The 20,634-nt window shown below is 41.0% G+C and overlaps 1 protein-coding gene across 1 annotated transcript in view; it reads right to left on the reverse strand.

Moving 5' to 3' along the window:
• Positions 1-12,034: 12,034 nt before the first annotated feature.
• The window catches only part of FRG1 (FSHD region gene 1), a 30,510-nt gene continuing 21,910 nt past the window's right edge, over positions 12,035-20,634 (reverse strand). Inside the window, exons 8-10 of the mRNA XM_063459988.1 lie at positions 19,032-19,123; positions 14,319-14,429; positions 12,035-12,162 (exon numbers count right to left, since the gene is read on the reverse strand). Coding sequence (XP_063316058.1) covers positions 12,126-12,162; positions 14,319-14,429; positions 19,032-19,123 — 240 coding nt within the window. The 3' untranslated portion in view covers positions 12,035-12,125. The remainder of the gene's footprint in view (positions 12,163-14,318; positions 14,430-19,031; positions 19,124-20,634) is intronic.

Genomic DNA, 20,634 nt, shown 5'->3' on the forward strand with positions numbered 1-20,634 from the left:
ATTCAATAGTCCTCTTTCTTTATACAAAGCTCCGTGGGCATGAGTGGTTAAAAACGCATATTTGGAGTCCGTGTAGATGTTCACTCTTAAACCTTCAGCCAATTGTAACGCTCGTGTCAGTGCTATCAATTCTGCCTTTTGTGCTGATGTTCCTTTCGCCAGTGGCCGAGCTTCTATCACCTTGTCTATTGTTGTTACTGCATATCCTGCATAGCGGATCCCTTCTTTCACATAACTACTGCCGCCGGTGTAATATTGAACATCGGGGTTCTGGATGGGAAAATCACGAAGATCTGGTCTACTTGAGAATACTTCATCCATTACTTCCAAACAATCATGTTGACTTTCAGTAGGTTGTGGCAAAAGGGTAGCTGGATTTAAGGTGTTTACAGTCTCTAAATGCACTCTTGGGTTTTCACACAACATTGCTTGATACTTGGTCATACGGCTGTTACTAAACCAATGATTTCCTTTGTAATCCAACAACGTCTGTACTGCATGTGGGACTCGTACATAAAGTTCTTGACCCAGAGTGAGTTTATCGGCTTCAGCTACTAGCAGGGCGGCTGCAGCTACGGCTCTTAGACAAGGTGGAAGTCCGCTGGCCACTGCATCCAGTTGCTTAGACATGTAGGCAACAGGTCTTTGCCATGATCCCAAGTACTGTGTCAATACTCCCACAGCCATTCTTCTTTGCTCATGTACATACAGGTAGAATGGTCGTGTGTGATCAGGTAGACCTAATGCTGGGGCACTCATCAAAGCCTTCTTCACATCTTCAAATGCCGTTTGCTGTTCTTGAGTCCATAAGAAGGGGTCGTGTTCTGTACCTTTGATAGCTGCATACAGAGGTTTTGCCAGTATCGCGTAGCTGGGAATCCATATCCTACAGAAGCCTGCTGCCCCCAAGAATTCTCGCACTTGTCTTCTATTCTTGGGTATCGGTATTTGGCACACAGCTTCTTTTCTCTCTGGCCCCATAATTCTTTGACCTTCAGAGATATGGAATCCCAGATATTTGACAGTTGGCAAACACAACTGAGCCTTCTTTCTAGACACCTTGTATCCTGCCTTCCAGAGAATGTGTAGTAGATCGTGCGTTGCTTGCTGACATATTTCCTTTGTAACTGCTGCTATCAACAAGTCATCTACATACTGTAACAATACACACTCTCCTGGGATGGACTCGAAATCCAGTAGATCTTGACTTAGAGCTGAACCAAAAAGGGTAGGTGAATTTTTAAACCCTTGGGGCAGTCTTGTCCAGGTCATTTGGCGTTTTGAGCCCGTTACAGCATTTTCCCATTGGAAAGCGAAGATACATTGACTTTCTGCGGCAACTCGGAGGCAAAAGAAGGCATCTTTGAGGTCTAAGACTGTAAAGTAAGTAGCCCCGCCCGGAATTAAAGCAAGCAGGTTATATGGATTGGGTACAACTGGATGTATACTAACAACCGCATCATTGACTGCTCTCAAGTCCTGCACAGGTCGATACTCATCTGTACCGGGCTTTTGAACAGGCAGCAATGGGGTGTTCCAGGGGGAAGTACAGAATTTTAGGATACCATACCGTATGAACTTATCCAGATAAGATTGGATGTTCTTCTTAGCCTTCTGCGGGATGTGATATTGTCTTAGGCTCACTGGATAAACCCCAAGTTTTAGTTCGATTTTAATAGGTGGAATATTGCGGGCCAGTCCTGGTGGGTTGTTCTCTGCCCAAACTCCTGGTATGTTGAATAAGGATTCATCACTCCTAGGGTTTTGGCTAGTCAACGCTGTATAAAGTCGCCACTCTTCTTCCTTTGGTACGGATAATGTCATAATACCTGAAGGTCCATTAAACTTTAAGGATGTTGTTCCATTTGGTAGGAACGTAATCTGCGCTTGTAACTTAGATAGCATATCACGTCCCAGCAATTGGACTGGACATTCAGGCATATAAAGGAATTGATGTTTTACTACGTGGCCTCCCAATGTACAGAGTCGACTTTTAAGAACCGGTTTTTCAGCACTTCTTCCAGTTGCTCCTATTACAGTAATAGTTCTTCCAGATGGAGGAGCAACTAGATTAGTCACCACTGAATGTTCAGCACCAGTGTCGATCATGAACGCACTCCTTTTTCCCCCTATTGATACATCGACCATAGGCTCCGCTCGACCAAGGGGGATGGAGCCCGGTCGGTATCAATAGTCCTCCATGACCGTGTCAGCCAATCCTACAAAGTCCCTACCTTCTCTATCGCGGGACCTTTGCGCTGCTGGGAAATACCTATCTTCCGTACACTTCCTCTATTCCCATTGCTCCCTCTATTACCATTACTCCCTCCGGGGCCTCCTCTACCTCTCGCTCTGCCTCTAAAGTTTCCATAACCTGCCCTGGGTTGGTCTCTCTCGTACTGCTCTCTTTGTGGACACTCGTTCCTCCAATGCCCTTCTTCCTTGCAATACGCGCACTGATTCCTACTCAAAGGCTCCCTATTCCATCTACTATCGCCTCTATCTGGGCCCCGTCTATCTACGCCTGCGATCGCTACCGCTAGCATATCAGCCTTTTTACGCATCTTGCGCTCTTCCTCTTTCTTACTTTCTGTTTCCCTGTTCATGTATACTTTATTCGCTACCTCCATTAGTTGGGTGATAGACATACCTGCAAACCCTTCTAACTTCTGTAGCTTGCGCTTAATATCTCCGTAAGCTTGGCTGACAAAGGCGGAGTTCACCATTCGGGAATTATCTGCGTCTTCCGGATTAAAGGGGGTATACAAGCGGTATGCCTCCAATAATCGGTCATAAAAGACACTGGGCGCTTCATCACTTTTCTGAATCACCTCAACTGTCTTCGACATGTTAATAGCTTTCTTTCCTCCGGCTTTCATGCCAGCAATTATAGCGTCTCTATAGGCTCTGAGTTGAACCATATCAGCACCATTTACATTCCAGTCAGGATCGGTGTTAGGATAATGTGTTGCGGCCCATGCTGCTGGATTGGCTTGATTCAAAGCACGGGCTCTATCCTCTAGCGCTTTAATGGCCGCTTGATTAATCCTTGTCCTTTCCTCATTGTTAAACAAAGTCATTAATAACTGCTGGCAATCAGCCCATGTCGGGTTATGTGTCTGAACTATTGAGGTGAACAGATCAGTCATAGCTTGTGGTTTCTCAGTATACGAGGAATTGTGGGTCTTCCAATTCAAGAGATCGGTAGTCGTGAACGGGACATATACGAAGACTGGGTCAGCATGTGCCATTTGACCTGCGGCATCGATATAGGCTGACCCGGGATTCAGACGAAGAGGCATCTGATAATGTTTTAATTGTTGGGTACCGGTCAGTTGTCGGGTTAGTATGGGGCTACGTAGAGGGGCGTCAGTTAGAGGTTCCGGTCGGGGGGTAATAAGGCATGAGGATGTGGGAGCTTGGTTTTGGGAAAAGTTAGTAAATAGAACACTTCGAGCCGAGCTAGAAGAAGCTTGACCGGAAGTCTGAAGTGGCGCCAAATCAGGATATTCAGATCTAATGGGGGTTGCTTCTGGTTCCGGAAGGGGAGATTTAGTACGAGAGGGGGTGGATTCTGTACTGGAGGAGGAAGCGGAAGTTGATGGGGGCAATGGGGGAAGGGGTGCAGGACTTCCTGCATTTGCGTCACTTCCTCTTAAAGGAAAGTAAGGGGGCGGCAAAGGGATCTCGGACTCAGGGGGCGTGTCCAAAATGGGCCTAACACCAGTCCTAGTGGACAAACAAGTCCTAGCCACCATGAGGCGACATTGCTCCTCGTGGCATGTCTGAATCCATTTTGGTGAGTCATTTACGGCCTGTCTCCAACAATCAATATAAGGAAACTGCCCGTAAAGTTCAGGCCTACCTGATACAGCCACGTGTAAGCGCTGTACCAGAGTTGGATCCAAACTGCCACGTGGCGGCCATGCCGCAACCAAAGTAGGCCACTCCCTAGTACACAAAGTGACCAAACGTACAGGAGACATTTTAACCCCAAAATCACATGTTTTGAATCCCTTTTTAAAATTCTTCACCATACAACCTAAGGGATCCGGAATCGTTGACTCCGACGCGCCCATACTTATCAATGGAACGTCGTTGACAACGAATACTATGCACACGTACTATTCAACAGTCACACCCGTTTCCTCTGGCAACAGCACCAAGTGGTACGGTTACCAAGTGAAACGTACACAATAACAATAAACACTCAGGGAATTCCCGTACACACACAGCTGTTACACCAGTCACTAGATAATCAATATTATGGCGAAACTATACAGTCACCCACGCTATAATTCTCTATATATGAATTACCGGTCTATAACACACCCCAGTAACATCGTCTTTTACAAATAGCGGTTACAGTACGGTTAGCATAGGTCAAAGCACAATTTAAGGTCACAATACAATTATTAGTGGTTATGGTGTTAAACATGCAATGGACGACAATTATTAGTACTTATATACAGTGTCAGTAAATATACAGGGTTATGGTACCGTGCACTATAATACAGCAACACACTATTAACACTCTCGCTAGACGGCTGAGCTCGCGCTATCTAACAAGATATACACTTTACTAAACAATCTTTAACACATTTACAATTCCCAACTAAACTATTGGCCAGTACCTTGAATGGACTACCTAAAACTATGTACACCCGTTTTGGTTAGCCACACTGCCCAAGCACCACATATAGCGAGCTAGAGGACCGAATTTACACAGACGCCTCTTAGTCGATTACTATCAAAAATCTAGTGGGTTCCAAATTTACACGCCTTCCCACTTAGCCAAGATAGGTTGAGAGCTAGCGAACCGAATTTACACAGGCGCCGCTTAGTCTCCCGGTCCCTCCGACCTAGCGAACGTAATATACACCCTAGAACGCTAGTCTAGACAAGACACCGGTGTCCGGCTACGGCTATTTACACCAGAACCCCGCCTGACTAACCAAATCAAACGGTCTGACTAAAGAGCGTTCGATTGAGCGGTGCGCCTTCGCTCCTTCCCTCCGACAGAGGGGGCAGATTCCATACACAAATAACCCCTTATGGGCCTACCGCATAATCGGTATACCCCTAGTGGGTCTGCCGTCTAAAACAGCAGTTGTCTTACCTCCTCGTTCCTGAACCTGAGTTCACACTCATCGACGGGGACACCCCAGCACTTCTTACGTAGAGGCCGATGATCTCCTGGACAACAGACCAGTGGCGCCGAGACGAAGGGAGGTCCACGCAGAAGTTCAGGGGTGCAGCCGTAGAGAACGTGGGCAAAGATAGACCGTCTCACGCCTCTGCCTCTCAGCTACCGTTGAACGATGAGCTTCCCGGCCAATGCACCAAATGATACCGGAGAAACTGACGGAAGCCAAGCACAGAGAGATGGACACAGGTTTCTTCAGGAAGGAAGAGATTCTTTATTGGATCACCGATCGGGACTCAGAGGGACTAATGTCACCAAAAATACAGCAAGTTCTGAGCCCCGGACAATAGTGCAGGCTCCTTATATAGGCACATAACTCCTCCCATATTAAGCTCCACCCGCACATTCTCTTGACCAATCAATACAAATAAGAATTAACTTCCTGCTTGACCGCATGGCCTGTCCAGCACAATGGAGGAGGGGAATACTACATCCTGTATTCTTGCACATGCTCCGTACACTACTGATCGTATCTTGCCTCGTGCAACCAACTGATCGATACGTCAGCATATGCACGTACACATGCCACGTGGTAATCTCGGCCTACTAAATTTATTTTTACCGAGATTCCACCACAGTGTCACTGCTCAATTATCTGCCATTTAGGAGTAAAATCACTTTGTTTTTGCAGCCCTAGTCACACCTCCCTGCATGTGCCCTATACAGTCTCCCTACACATTCCCCATAAAGAGAGATCTAATATTTAAACTTTCTTTATTGCACAATATGTACAACATTCTTTGCGTTCACACTTGATTAAAAATGATTTATTTATTTTTTATTGTGGCTGTGTGAGTCACAGCCAGGGTCGGTATAGCTATGGCTGCATAGGAAGAAATAACAGCAATTTAACTCCTAAATGGCAGAGATGAGCAATGAGACTGCAAACGCATGATCTATACAACAAAACTGTTTAATTAAAGGGACACTGTAGGCACCCAGACCACTTCTGCCCATTGGAGTAGTCCGGGTGCCTTGCCTCCTCCCCTTAGCCCTGCTAGTCAAAAACACTACTGTTTTGGAGAAACCGCAGTGTTTTGATTACATGGCTAATCCCACCTCTCCAACCATTCCTAGAGCACGAAAACTGTTTTAAATGACGTTCAATGTCCCCACACTCTGCATGAAGATGTTGCCGGAATCCCTATAGTAAAGCATTGAATAATGCTTTCCTATGGGGAGGTCTAATGCGCCCGCGCCGCCATTGCCACGCATGCGCATTAGGTCTCCCACACCAGCAGCTGGCGGCAGGGGAGGAGAGTGGGCAGAGCGGAGCCAGCGCCGAGGGACATCGGCACTGGACTCAGGTAAGTGACTGAAGGGGTTTATTAACCCCTTCAGTGCCGCAGGAGGTAGCTTTGACAGAAGGGGATGCTACAGTGCCAGGAAAACGAGTTTGTGTGCAATAGGGTGAATAAGGCAGAGTGATGGTAGGCGAGTATGGCATGGGTGAGTGACAGTATATGGGTAGTTTTTGTGAGTGTGGCAGGGTTAAGGGGGTTACAGTGTGTGTGTGTGGAGGTGTGACAGTTACAGACACACATGCAGATAAACAGACAAACACAAACTGACATACATGCAGATACATAGACACACAGACACAAGCTAATACAGAGACACACACTGACATACATGCAAATATACAGACACACAAACTAACACACAGATACACCGAATGAAACTTCCTACAGATACAGACACACATGCAGATACAGACACTTAATGACAAACTCTCAGGAGGCTTCCTTCCAGCGTCTGACATCACAGGAGGCCCGGTCACGCTGTTAAATTCATTCCAGCCCCCTGGAAATTCATTGCATTTGGGTAGCCCGTGATGTTAGGGCCACCCAATGGGCCCCTGAACGCGTGGGCCTGGGCCACGTTACATGGCTGGCAGGCACCCGGGTCGCAGGGATCCACAGTGTGGCCGGGCCCCCTGGAGTGATGGGCCCAATCGCACCTGCGACTGTTGTAGTTCCGCCACTGAAGCCCCCTATCCATATACCAACCCTACAACTATGCTTACACTAACAATATGCCTAACCCTAAAATAGCTATAACCACTAACCCAAACCCCAACTAATTGAAGTGTTCTGGGTGCAGTGACCCTGTCCCTTTATAGGGGGTACTATAGGCGAGTGATCCAAAATTATATTCCTAGCATTATAATAACCTATCTTACCCCCCTTGCTCGGTCCTCCCTCCACGCCACAGAAAGGGTGAAAATCCATTCTGTCATTTATCCTCAAGCACAGAGGTCTTACCACTGGGTTAGACTCCACCTCCTCTCGTAATGTCTCGGATCACATGCATGGGGAGTGCCGCGATCGCAGCATGAGGACAACCACATATGAAAGAAAGCATTGAATCACTGCTTTGCCATGGAGTTTTAGCTGACACTGGATGTCCTCATGCATAGCGTGAGAATGTCCAGCGTCAGTTGACCAAAAGACGCCTAACAACCTGGAAGTGCCTCTAGCGGCGGAACCAGCACTGTGGAATATTGCCGCTGGAATAAGTTAGGTGATTTAAAGGGTTTTTAACACTTTCATTGCTGTAAGGGTGGGGGTGGGGGTGGGGGCGTATATAGCTTTGTATTCCTAACACTATAGTGTTCCTTTAAAGGGCTGTATGCTCACTTTGAGTGCTGCATACAGCTCATCTTTCTGTCAGTCTGTGGACACTAAATATTGCCACAGCTGACAGAGGAGAGCCTCAGGTATTGATTGATACCAGGATCTCCCTAATGTGAGCAGGGATATAACTTTGCTCACATGACAAAGTTAGGAAGTGACAGGTCGCCCTAACTGAGTTAAAGGCCATTCTTTGTAGACGTAATGGCACATCTTAATGTCAAAGGATTATAGCAGAGTGAATGCTCTGGATTCCGAATGTTATATCAGGTGGACCCAGCAGCACTTTATAATGTATGCAACAGCAGGCAACATATTCAGAAATTCTATTTATTTACAATTCTACAAAGAAGTAAGTAGAAATATAGATCAGGGTGTTGCAGTGGATGTGATCTACTTGGATTTTGCCAAGGCATTTGATACGGTTCCTCACAATAGGTTAGTCTTCAAACTAAAAGAAATTGGTCTAGATGAATATTTTTGTTCTTGGGTAGAACATTGGCTTAAGGATAGAGTACAACGAGTTGTAATTAATGGTAAATTTTCAGGCTGGACGTAAGTGGTGTCCCTCAGGGTTCTGTTTTGGGACCACTTCTATTTAACATATTTATAAATGATCTTGAAATAGGCATTGAAAGCCATGTATCAGTGTTTGCAGATGACACAAAACTTTGTAAAGTAATAAAATGTGATATTGCTTTGCTGCAGAGAGATTTAGATAGATTGGGGGACTGGGCACTAAAAATGGCAGATGAAATTTAACATAGAGAAATGCAAAGTTATGCACTTCGGGGTTAAGAATGCACAAGCAACGTACACACTAAATGGTAGTGTATTAGGGATAACCACACACAAGAAGGATTTGGGAATTGTTATAGACAACAAATTAGGCAGCAATATGCAATTTCAATCTGCAGTTGCTAAGGCCAGTAAGGTTTTGTCATGTATAAATAGGGGCATAAATTCTCAGGATGAAAATATAATTTTTCCTCTTTATAAAATCGCTGGTAAGACCACACCTTGAATATGCTGTGCAATTTTGGGCGCCTGTTCTTAAGAAAGATATCATGGCACTAGAAAAAGTCCAGAGACGAGCTACAAAATTGATAAAAGGAATGGAGCATTTTAGTTATGAAGAAAAGTAAAAAAATGTAAATCTGTTTAGTTTGGAAAAATGGCACCTGTGAGGGGATATGATAACTTTATAAAAATATATTCGGGGCCAGTACAAACCTTTATCTGGGAATCTATTCATAAACAGGGCTATACATAGGACACGAGGTCACACGTTTAGGCTGGAAGAAAGGAGATTTCATCTAAGGCAAAGAAAAGGTTTTTTTACAGTAAGAGCAATAAGGATATGGAATTCTCTGCCTGAAGAGGTGGTTTTGTCAGAGTCACTACAGATGTTTAAACTGCAATTGGATAAATACTTACAAAAACATAACATACAGGGATATAATTTCTAATTAGTGGGGTAATAGCGGTTTGATCCAAGGAGACATCTGACTGCTATTTTGGGGTCAAGAAGGAATTTTTTCCTAGTTTGTGGCAAACTTGGAAGCGCTTCAGACTAGGTTTTTTGCCTTCTTTTGGATCAACAGCAACAACATATGTGAGGAAAGCTGAACTTGATGAACGCAAGTCTCTTTTCAGCTATGTAACTATGTAACACAGATTTGTTTTAATATGCAAGTTATTTGGTCAATGATTTTTTTTTTTTTCTGTCCAAACTAATTTTTTATGCTATCTTTGTATAAGGAAACTAATAATACATTTAAACATTACTTTCCATGGGACCCAAATTATTCTGGTGGTAGTTTTTTTGCAAGCCTGTTGGTAGTGAAGAGATTAGACGTGTTTTTTTATTTTTTTATTTCCTGTACAACTACCCAGACACCTTTAGTTACTAAGAAATGTCTGTGTATATACACACACACGTGTGTTTTTTTTTTAATTTTCATAAAAAATAGTGCAGAGTTGAAGCAAATGTGTCACAGTGAGCCTTAAGGGTACCTGGTGTGAAATCTTACAACAGTTTTAGCATAAACAAACAAGTTAATAAATCAAACAGCTAAGGCATGTCACATTGTGATGCTGTGAACGATGTAACAAAAAACAACCTAGAGATAGGCAACCTTCGGCTCTCCAGATGTTGTGGACTACATCCCCCATAATGCTCTTACACACATAATGCTGGCAAAGCATCATGGGAGGTGTAGTCCAAAACATCTGGAGAGCCGAAGGTTCCCCACCCCCAAGTCCTAGAACATACATAGAAAGGATAGGTAGTTACAATTGTTTAAAAACTTTAATGTTTAGACACTTAATACTAATATGTGAACAAAACAGAAACAGTGATCAAAAAAACTAAGTGCAGTATGTGCAAGTGTTTAAAAGGTGGGTGTAAGAAGCCTCCCTGATAAGTCCTAAGTCTAGCTGCTTAAATAGGTATCTAAGATATAAAGCAGCTGCTCATATAATTATGCAAGTGCATACAATTAAGTATCTCTGTATATAGATACACTTGTAGCTATTAGGTCAGATTGTGTCAACCTTAATCAGGGTATACACAAGATCAAAAAGATCTATATTGATCCTATCCTTATATTGAGTTGTCTATCTTCTGTATGGGTGAAACCTTTGGCTGGTTTTTGAGATTTGGTAGCCGAGCAAGACTTGGGTCCTTATTTCCAATATACCGGCTTTAAGGAATTTTCTTTTGTCATATTAAGTAACTGGGTTATGCCCTAATTTTTACCCATCAAGTCCATCCCTTGACTTTAGGGTCAGGTTATTCTCACCTTCTAGTCATTCTCCTGGCAGACTAATGTAGATGCCTTTCATGTCTATGTTTTAGTAAAACATGTTTTTTGGTTGGAGCAACCCTTTAATATTGGATTTAACCCTGCTCACACCAAAGTGAGAGTATCTTCCATGTAGCCCTAGCGAAGTTAGAGCCCACTAGCTTTAGGACTGCATGAAACATCGAAACGTGATTAAGAAGTTCATCTTCCCCCCCCCCCCCCCCCCCCCCCCAGGAATTTTGTGTAAAATAGAGCTGTAGATGGCAACTGTATTCAGTTTACAGAACGAGGTAAAAAGAGCCACTTATTTTTTAGGTATAATTACTTAATGCAATAGCTTAGCAAAATATGTAATATTAATTACAAAGACATCTGTATTTTTTTTTTTTTTTTTTTCAGCACATTTGTAGCAGTGGTATTTCTATGGAACACTTGAAATAATAAACCATAGCCAATCTCTTATTGGTAGTTTAAACAGTACAAATCAAATAATAGGCTGCTGTTAATAAAGAATTTATCTTTATTAAAAATCCTGACAGGCTCGCATTAAAACACATTTACAGCAAAACAATATCAATCTTACTTAACTTCATTTTAAAACCAAGTGTGTGATTTCTGGAGAAATTTTTTTAAAATATATACTTAATGGGTATTATCTCTTCATCTAGCTGAAGTGGTTATATTGCCTGGAGTACCCTGATGCCTTCTTTCTGTACAGTGTTACACGGTTTCCAAATGGCCAGCCACAGCCCAGCCCTCACTGGAGGTACGGGTAAGGCAGAGACTACACTCCGCCTTATCCATACCAGCAATCAATGGCTGTACTAGTCAGAGAGCCAAGCTCTCTCAGTATTAAAAAAAAGACACTCAATAGCCAAAAAAATAACTCAGCTTGTTGAATTGCTTTATGAGTGTTTTTTTCCCTCACATTACACAAATGCAGATTTCAAAATAAATTGGCACTTCTATAAATGAACCGTAATAAACCACACTCTGGCAAACAGTCCTGTTACTTCCTGGTTGTTTGGCTCAGTGGAATTTAACTCAAGGGGCAGGCAACTGCCCAGAGCAAAAAACCTCTCATTGATTTGCATTGGGAAGTCTGTGATTGGACACACACAGACAATCTGGGCAGGGGTAGAAGAGGAGGGCTTGCTAAAGTTTCAGACAAAGATCTGCAGCTCTTCCAAGCCGTTTCTAATACACCCCCAACATAAATGTTTTCTCTAGGGGTATATCTACTGAACAATACATTTTATATTTTTTTTTAATGGGCAGTGGAGTGTCCCTTTAAACCATTCAAAAAGGTTTAACATTAGATGGAGGGATGGCGCAAGGGTACCCCACACACACACACACACACACACTTTTTTTAAAATGACACAAATGCAAAACCTGTAACATATATACTGTACATTCTAACAGGATGGTTCACTTAAACAGAAGCAGATTTTCTCGCTCTTTGCAAGCAAATTATTTTTATTTACAGTATCGATCAGCTTTGAGTTTCGATCGTCTAGGGAAAAAAGAAAAAAAAAAAAGTTAAAGTTGTAACTCATGCACGAAGTATGTATTTAAAGACCCCTCCACTCCCAAAATGTCAAGGTGACCTAGTAGTCCCCTAGATCTGTTTTGTGTTGCAAACTGTAGGTTATCAATATTATCACATTGAGAGTCAAGTAACATTAAACGGTTATTCTAATAAAACAATGTTATTGCCCCTCTAATAATGTTATAGGGTTTTTATAAAAATTATGCATAATGTTAGTGCACCGACATTATGCAATACTATTAGTGATTTGTGGAAAAGTTGTATAATTATTTAAAATTGCTGATGCTATAAGCAGCCCCACCAAAACTATCAGCTAGCTGAAAACCAAGTTTTCGGTTATAAATATCAATTTTGTGCCTGTTGTGTATGCCAACTACACATCACAGGGAAGGCTCTTACACTCCTCCTCTCCTTCAGCTACTTAAAAAACAAGCAGTTCACTAAACTATGAATCGGGCTGTGCACAAACTGATAGCAACTGCAATAGGGCTGCTATCGATTTATTGAGCAGCTCCAGTCTTCCTATACAATTTGGAGATAATCAGGGAGGATATTAGGTAAGTAGTTTAAAGAGGCACTTCAAGCACCATAACCATTACAGCCTCTATGTAGTTGTTACGGTGCCAGGATTGCCCTAGCTCCATCTCAGTGTAATTTGTCAACCTATTTTAGAACAGTTTGACAACTTACCTAGGACCAGCCAGCTTCTTGCAGCAGGCTCTGCTTCTGGATTTTCCAGCAGGAGAATCTGGTTAGTTCTACTAAGTCAGACATGGCCATATTTGGCCGGGCTCATTGGCTGAGAGCAAAAGTTAAAGGGACACTATAGTCACCAGTGCAACTACATGTATTCCTGACCCTACAGTGTTAACACGACCATCTAGCCCCCCCCCCCTGGGCCCCTCAAGTCTCCATAAATATAGTAAAAATCTTACTGTATTCAAGCCAGAAGCTGTAAATCTGCATGCTGTTAGACTCAGGAAAAACAAGCAGTCTGCCGACATGTGATAGCCTGATCCAATCACGGTGCTTCCCCATAGGATTGGCTGAGGCTGACAAGGAGGCAGATCAGGGGCAGAGCCAGCATGATTCAAACACAGCCCTGGCCAATCAGCATCTCCTCATAGAGATGAATTGAATCAATGAATCTCTATGAGGAAAATTCAGTGTCTGCATGCAGAGGGAGGAGATACTGAATCACAGGATGCTCGTGCACAGCAGATCTGAGTGGATGGAGGCTTTGAGAGCCACTGGAGGTGTTCCTATCTTTCAATGTAAACACTGTATTTTCTTGGAAAATACAGTGTTTACATGAGAAAGGCTGCAGGGAGCTATAGTTCTCACCTGAACAACCTCATTAAGCTGATGTTGTTCAGGTGACTATAGTGTCCCTTTAAACACTCTCATCCAAAGAGCATTGCCTTGAACCAGAGATATATAGCTTTTTCTGCAAAAAAAGACCATATGCGGCATGGGTGTCCAGGTAAATTTGTCAAAAATGGTTTGACTAGTTACCATGGGAAATTACCAGTGGACTATAGTGCTTATGGCGCTAACAGGGAATTTTGGGAAAAGATCAGTTCCCACATACCAGGATGAGAGGCTCCTAATTGGAGCATCTTATCATGGCGTGGGAGAAGTCTAAGCAGTTCAACATGGGAGAGAAAATAAGGCATTTAACACTTTATAAATACAATACATTTTTTTAAATACATTATCTATATAATATAATAAAATATAGGGCTACATTTTAACTAGATTAACCATTTTATCCTGCTCTAAAAGTAAGGAACTCTTTAGGATCTTGAGCAAATGGTAGTTCCCCAGCTGTTATAGAACTGCAACTTCCATCATGCTTTGCCATTCTAAAGGCTGGCAAAGCATCATTGTAATTTTATTTCTACAACATCTGATAATCTACCATTTGACCAGCTCTGATCTGGAGGGACCACAAGCTCCTCCAACATGTGCACTAACCGCTAAATAGAGAGGAAGACTCAGATTAGTTTTCCTCTAAAATTCTGAGCAAAATTCTCATTAAAATAATAATGTCAAAACAAGGGATGCCCACATTTCTCAAACATACGGTAGATGTTTCTAAAACAACACTCTTGTATTACCTGTCTAGAAGACTCTCATGAAAAGTTCCTTCTTTTCTGGCTTTTTTGAGGTCCTTGGAATCTTCCTGGCTCACTTTTAGTTTACGATCCTGAAAGCTTTGGAATTTCTTTCTGTAAACAGAACCCCACATGTAATTATTTTCATGCATATTCAAAATGTAAAACAGAAAACTGGACAGTTCATTGGTTCAAATTCTCAAGACACAACTTCAAACAACAGGGAGCTCTCATGGTCTTCTCACACAAGCCGTGGTTGACTAGGCTTGCAGTCAATATACCTTGTCCACCTTTGGTGATTCTGGCTAAAGGGAACATTCATACTTTATTTTTAGTTGGTATAGCACTCAATGGGGCTGGGGAGAGGGGTGAGTTTGTTACACTGAGATTGTTGTCGCCGTCATGCTTTGTTTTCATTAGGGCATTTAGATATGTAACAAATAGGGAAGGAGATGGATGGAAAGGGGTGGGAAGACTGGGAAACTGGAAAAGAAAAACATATTTATTTATTTTTTGTCCATACCAAACAACTTTTGAATTGCCAAATTGTTTGCACTACTATTTTGTAAATGTAAAAGGTTACTCCAAGCAACATGATCACTTCAGTGATTTGAAGTGGGCATGGTGCTTGGAGTCTGTATGTGCAACGTTTTCATAGGGAATTTCTGCACATACAAACTTTAACCCCTTTCGTGTCAAAAGTGTCATTGGGCATCATTAGCCAGTCTAGAACAAGAATTCCCAGGCTGGCCAATGTGAATTCTGTGCATATTTCTTCACTCAACATGCACGCAACCATTAAATAGCGGTCAGGATTGGTGTCCAGCTACGGCAGCTCTGCAGAAACCAGATAAGAGGGCAAACCGTTGCAAAGTTGTATGTTCCAATACCAAAAAACAATGCTAGAGTACTCCTAGCATCATAAGCACCAAAGTAGGCTGTAGTGATGATGCTGCTGCTTGGAGTAAGTCTTTAAGCATTCAATTCTTCAGAAGCTTTTAGGTCAATGGCATGAGTAGAGTATAAGTAGATGTTGCTTTTTAGACCTAGACTCTCGGTCATAATTCTTCAAGTTAAATTCTTGGTAAATTCTTACCAAGTTCAAATATTTCATATTTTCTGATGGTGCAGTCATGCTATTTTCTTGGGATAGCAAATAAATATCCATGGTTTTAAGTAGAAATGGCCTACATAGCTGTTTCTTGTAAAATATTCAGTTTAAATGTTTACCCAGATAATTAAATTACTGACGCACCGTGCATAACACAGATTCTACAGTCTAAACATGAATCATTCACATGTTTGCAAAAGACTTGTGTGTCTGAGTCATCAACCACCACCAATATGTCATGAGATCTTGCAAGGTGGTTTAAATGTCTGTGCCTTAGGTTACTGTGAAGGCAGGTCATATACATACACTGCAGTTACCAAACAACTCCTGCTCTTATTTATTTACTTCTGCATTTGTAGACTGCCACTCCAGATAAAGTTCAACATTTCATTTTAAACTCCCCCTTTGAACAATCGCCACTGAAAATATTCATAGACAAATAACACTTACAGGATGTGCGGGTTAAACAAGGCTTTCTTTGCTGTAACATAACAGTGAAATTCTGAACTATTAAACAGCCAAGAACAACACATTTATGAAAAATTAAGCAAAATCTGAAAGAAAAAACAAAAACAAGATACAAACCCATACCTTCCAACTTTTTAAATGGACAGTTTAATTTCAGGGTGTGGATTTTCATTGAATAGCTAGCTTACTAATAACAATCTAAGCAACTAAAATGTAATTTAGTGCATGAACAAGGTTTCTTTAGAACACAGACTAGTTTTCTAAACACATTCACTGTAGTTTAAAAGTACATTACAGGAAGTATTGTTGCTGTTGTCTTGGTAATACACTGTATGGAGTTTCTAGAAAAGAGGGATTTGGGCTTAAAAGGGATTCTATTCCTCTAAGTAGAGACAGTGAGGAGGCGTGCAATTCTAGGAACGGTGCTATGATTGTTTTTCTTGCCCCAAAATATAAATCCAAAAACACAGTGAAAAAGATTGACTTTCACTATAGATACTTTATAAAACTAATGGATGTACTTAATGGTTCATGTTATTGACTTAAAAAGAATTAAAATACTGAGCTCATTATTTCCTGGAATTGAACCCACCAACACAAACATGTATTCCTGACCCTATAGTGTTAAAACCATCATCTATCCCCCTCCCTCCCCCCTTCATCTCAGAGGCTGAACAGTCTCGCAGATCCCAGGGATTTGTTGAGCCCTGCAATAATCCCCTCAAAAAGACACCTCAAGCACCATAACCACTTCAGAGGTTGAATACATAAGACCACAAATTATTTGTTTGTCTAGATGTTTTGAGTCCTCATATGGCTACAGTTTTTATCTATTTTGGAAAATGTACTACAAAGAATGTACTACTTTTGTAAAGCTAGAAGCTTTTAAGATTTGGTTTACTGTGCTTGTACATTTAAAAGAAACATAGAATGTGACGGCAGGTAAGAACCATTCGGCCCATCTAGTCTGCCCAATTTTCTAAATACTTTCATTAGTTCCTGGTCTTATCTTAGAGCCAATTGCAACTTAATGAAAAGGAGTTATAAAATCTAAAACTGCACCAACATTTGAAAAATCAGATATCCCTACGTATTTCATAAGGGGCACAGACAAAAAGAATACTAATTATTCAGATTAAATATATATTTCTCTTTGGAAGAACAGTTTAAAATTATAAACATGGGAGAGTATAAAAAAAATAAATAACAAAAAGCACTATACCCCCAGTACATGCAACATACGGTTTGCAATAATTAACCTAATCCCTGACTGTATTTAATATGTTGCGCATGTCCATCTAATTTTGAAAGTCTCCTCTAGACAGTAGCACAATAGTTCATGTATAACCCCACTGTCCAACTTTTTTTTTTTGCACATGGCCACCAGGCTGCACGGTTGAATTGTCCTCCACTTTTCTCTACTTTGACAATCTGTTAAGTTACAATTGGGGTGTTTTGTTACAATCCTCTTTCTTACACAACACTATAACGTTAGGAATACAAAAGTGTATTCCCAACGCTATCCTGTCCCTTTGGCTTTTGCTTCAAAGCTTTCCTTTGGGGATTTCACTGGTGCTCAATGAGCTGAAGTGGTCTGGGTGGCCTATACTGTCCCGTTAAGACTTATTGCTATCTGGTAAGTGCAAACTATGAAAAATGCTTTGCTTTTATTAAAGTTAGTTACAGACTTTAATGTCACCATTAGCTGTAACATGTATTTTAGGCTCTTGCTATACCAATGTTCTTTGTTGCTGTTGAATTGACAAGCAATCTGTAATTTTTTTAGGAAAACTGAAGTAATTACAATTTCTTCTGTGAATGTGATGAGATAGAGATACATATATATATATAAAAATAAAAAAATAAAAAAAACACTTATAGTAGATAAACACAAAATATCACTTCAGTTATCTATGCTATAAACGAATTTGAAAAGCTATTAGGTAGTAGCAAATTGCCTACTTTTTATTATAATGTTCCACTAAAAATACAATCAACTGCAAAATGCTGCACTGTAATCATGTCACACAGATCAGGTCTTTACAGTAACATTACTGAAAACGTACAGCAGGTGAGGGCGATCATAGGTCAAACCGTTTAGGATAACCGTTTGTTTAAGCCACTTTGAAGTCTGCTATGCTTGCACTGCACTCAAGAAAAGTGCTTGTTTGACAAGCAAGGCGAATGTCTAACAGAAAAGATTAGGAAGAAGTCAAACATTACACTGCTTTCCAAACAGCTATTATGGTGGACGTTCGTATGTTTATTTAACAAATATGAAGGTTGCAGTGTATTTGATCTAGATTTATTCATTTAAAAAAAAAATTTCTGGTCTAAAGTGGCTCAGACAGTCGTTTAATAAGAAAAATTGTATGAAATGGAAACAAAATAGCCAGTCTTCTGAAAGGAGTGTGAGGATTCTGCATCAAAAGGCAATTTAACCACTGCATTTATAGAAGGGGTACCTAGAAGTAATGGGTATGCTGGAACCGGATTTTAGAACCCTAGGACCCTTCCCCCCTTCCCCCCCTCCACTAATAGCACAACAACTCATGCTATTAACCAGAACGATTAGGATTATTCACTAAATAATGAACAGACCAGAAAACTGTGTACCATTATAGCCAAGATGGGACAATGCAGTTTCCATTTAGGTCTAAGATTTATGATTTTCTGGTGAATTGCCAGTTTAGTGCCTAGCAACACAGCTGCCAATGTCAGTGTTTTACATACTGAAACAGGATTTGTTAAAACAAATGAACTCATCTCAAAACATTTTGGTTTTCTTAGTTACGTGCAACTGCTGCCTCAAAATGACCATAACATGCGCATGACAGGTTCACTTTAAGGTTTTACACCATGTAGTAAATTAGCATATTTTGACCTTCATTAATAATTGGTCCAGCTGGGGAATACGTGTTAAAAGATTTACGAACTAACTTCACCAAGCAGATGCAGCTAATAGTAAACATAATTTATCTGAAGGAGTATAAAATATTAAAACCACCTTGCAGCACAGCAGATTATTTATAGAGTGGAACATGGTTCTTTTCTCCCAAGAAGCATTGGTTATCAAACAATCAATTCCCAGGGAGACACTAGAGATGTACAGTATGGAGCTGGCAGACAATACATACATGTAATTGATTTCACACTGCTTAACGTTTCCCTTATCTTCTATGGGGATGTCGTCTTTTGTTTTTGCTTCTCTTTCTGCACAAGAACGGATCTACAATAGGAAGAAATGCCTTTAATTGAATTAAATAGAATTAAAACCATGAAAAAAGAAAATTGAAGCCTTTAATAACTTTAATGGTAAAAAAATAAAAGCATGAAACATAAAAATTATAAATACTAAAAATGTAAATATTGGTTGCAGATATTCAGGTTTTCGGAACAACAGTTTGACGAACAACATAAAAAATTAGGACACCTCTGGTAGCACACTTGACAGTTTAGATTATCTATCTATATCTATAGGGCAGTAAGCTTTTCTACTCTGCCATAAAAAACACTTAAAGCGGCAATCTTTATGAAATACTCATATTGACAGTATTGGAATTTCACTGAAATTCCAACCCAGTCAAGGAGATATACTAAGACAAATTAGTCCTTACTTTGTCTTAGTATATTTCCTCCACCAGACACTTGTAAAAGTTTGGGTGGAGCTACCACCAGATGTATCAATACAGTTAAGGCGGCAGGGAATTGGATCCATCTATGGCGGATCCCACATTCTTGTGGGATTCTCCATAGACCTGAATGCGAGGAAGAGGACCCACTATAAGATGATGGTGCTCCCACCAACCACAGGTTCAGGTACATAGAACTCACCTCTACCTGTCCCCCTGGCCCCCCTGTGATGAGGTCACTGTTGCTGGTCTTTGCAAATTCTGGCAAGTCACCAGCCAGTGACAGTTCTCCTTTAAAGTTGTTGATCAGGGGCTGATCACCTCTATTTCAAACTGAAGCCCAATATCTTTCATTCATTTGTATATTAAAATCTATTCTAAAATTTTGTCCGAAAGATTGAAAGAAGTTCTTCCTGATTTGACTCATTTAGACCAATGCGGGTTTATAAAAGGGCAGGTGCACAAATGATAACACTAGAAAAGTGATAATTATTATATATATATATCATATAAACCAACAAAAGGGGGATGCGACCATGATGGCTCTAGATGCCGAAAAATCTTTCGACCGGGTGTATTGGTGTTTTTTTAGATGAGGTTTTGGGAGCTTTTAGCAACGAGTGTGCATGTAGGAATAGTGTTATGCTTTTGTACACTTGCCCCACAGCTAGGATTGCAGGATATATGTTGTTGTCAGAGTAGTTCCCAAATGTTCTATCCCCAAAGTCATCCACTTGATTGAAGAATATGGCCGTTTTTCAAATTTTAAACTAAACTTTTATAAAACTCAAATACTATTGAATAAATGTATCTTTTGCGGATCTTGAGTACATTAAATCAAAATTTAAATTTGACTGGCTATTTGGGGATTAAACTATATATGGATTTAGACTATATCAGAAAATAATAATCTTAAAGGGACACTATAGTCACCTGAACAACTTTAGCTTAATGAAGCAGTTTTGGTGTATAGAACATGCCCCTGCAGCCTCACTGCTCAATCCTCTGCCATTTAGGAGTTAAATCCCTTTGTTTATGAACCCTAGTCACATCTTCCTGCATGTGACTTGCACAGCCTTCCATAAACACTTCCTGTAAAGATAGCCAT

This window comes from Pelobates fuscus, chromosome 6, assembly GCF_036172605.1.
Source record: "Pelobates fuscus isolate aPelFus1 chromosome 6, aPelFus1.pri, whole genome shotgun sequence".
Taxonomy (NCBI): Eukaryota; Metazoa; Chordata; class Amphibia; order Anura; family Pelobatidae; genus Pelobates; species Pelobates fuscus.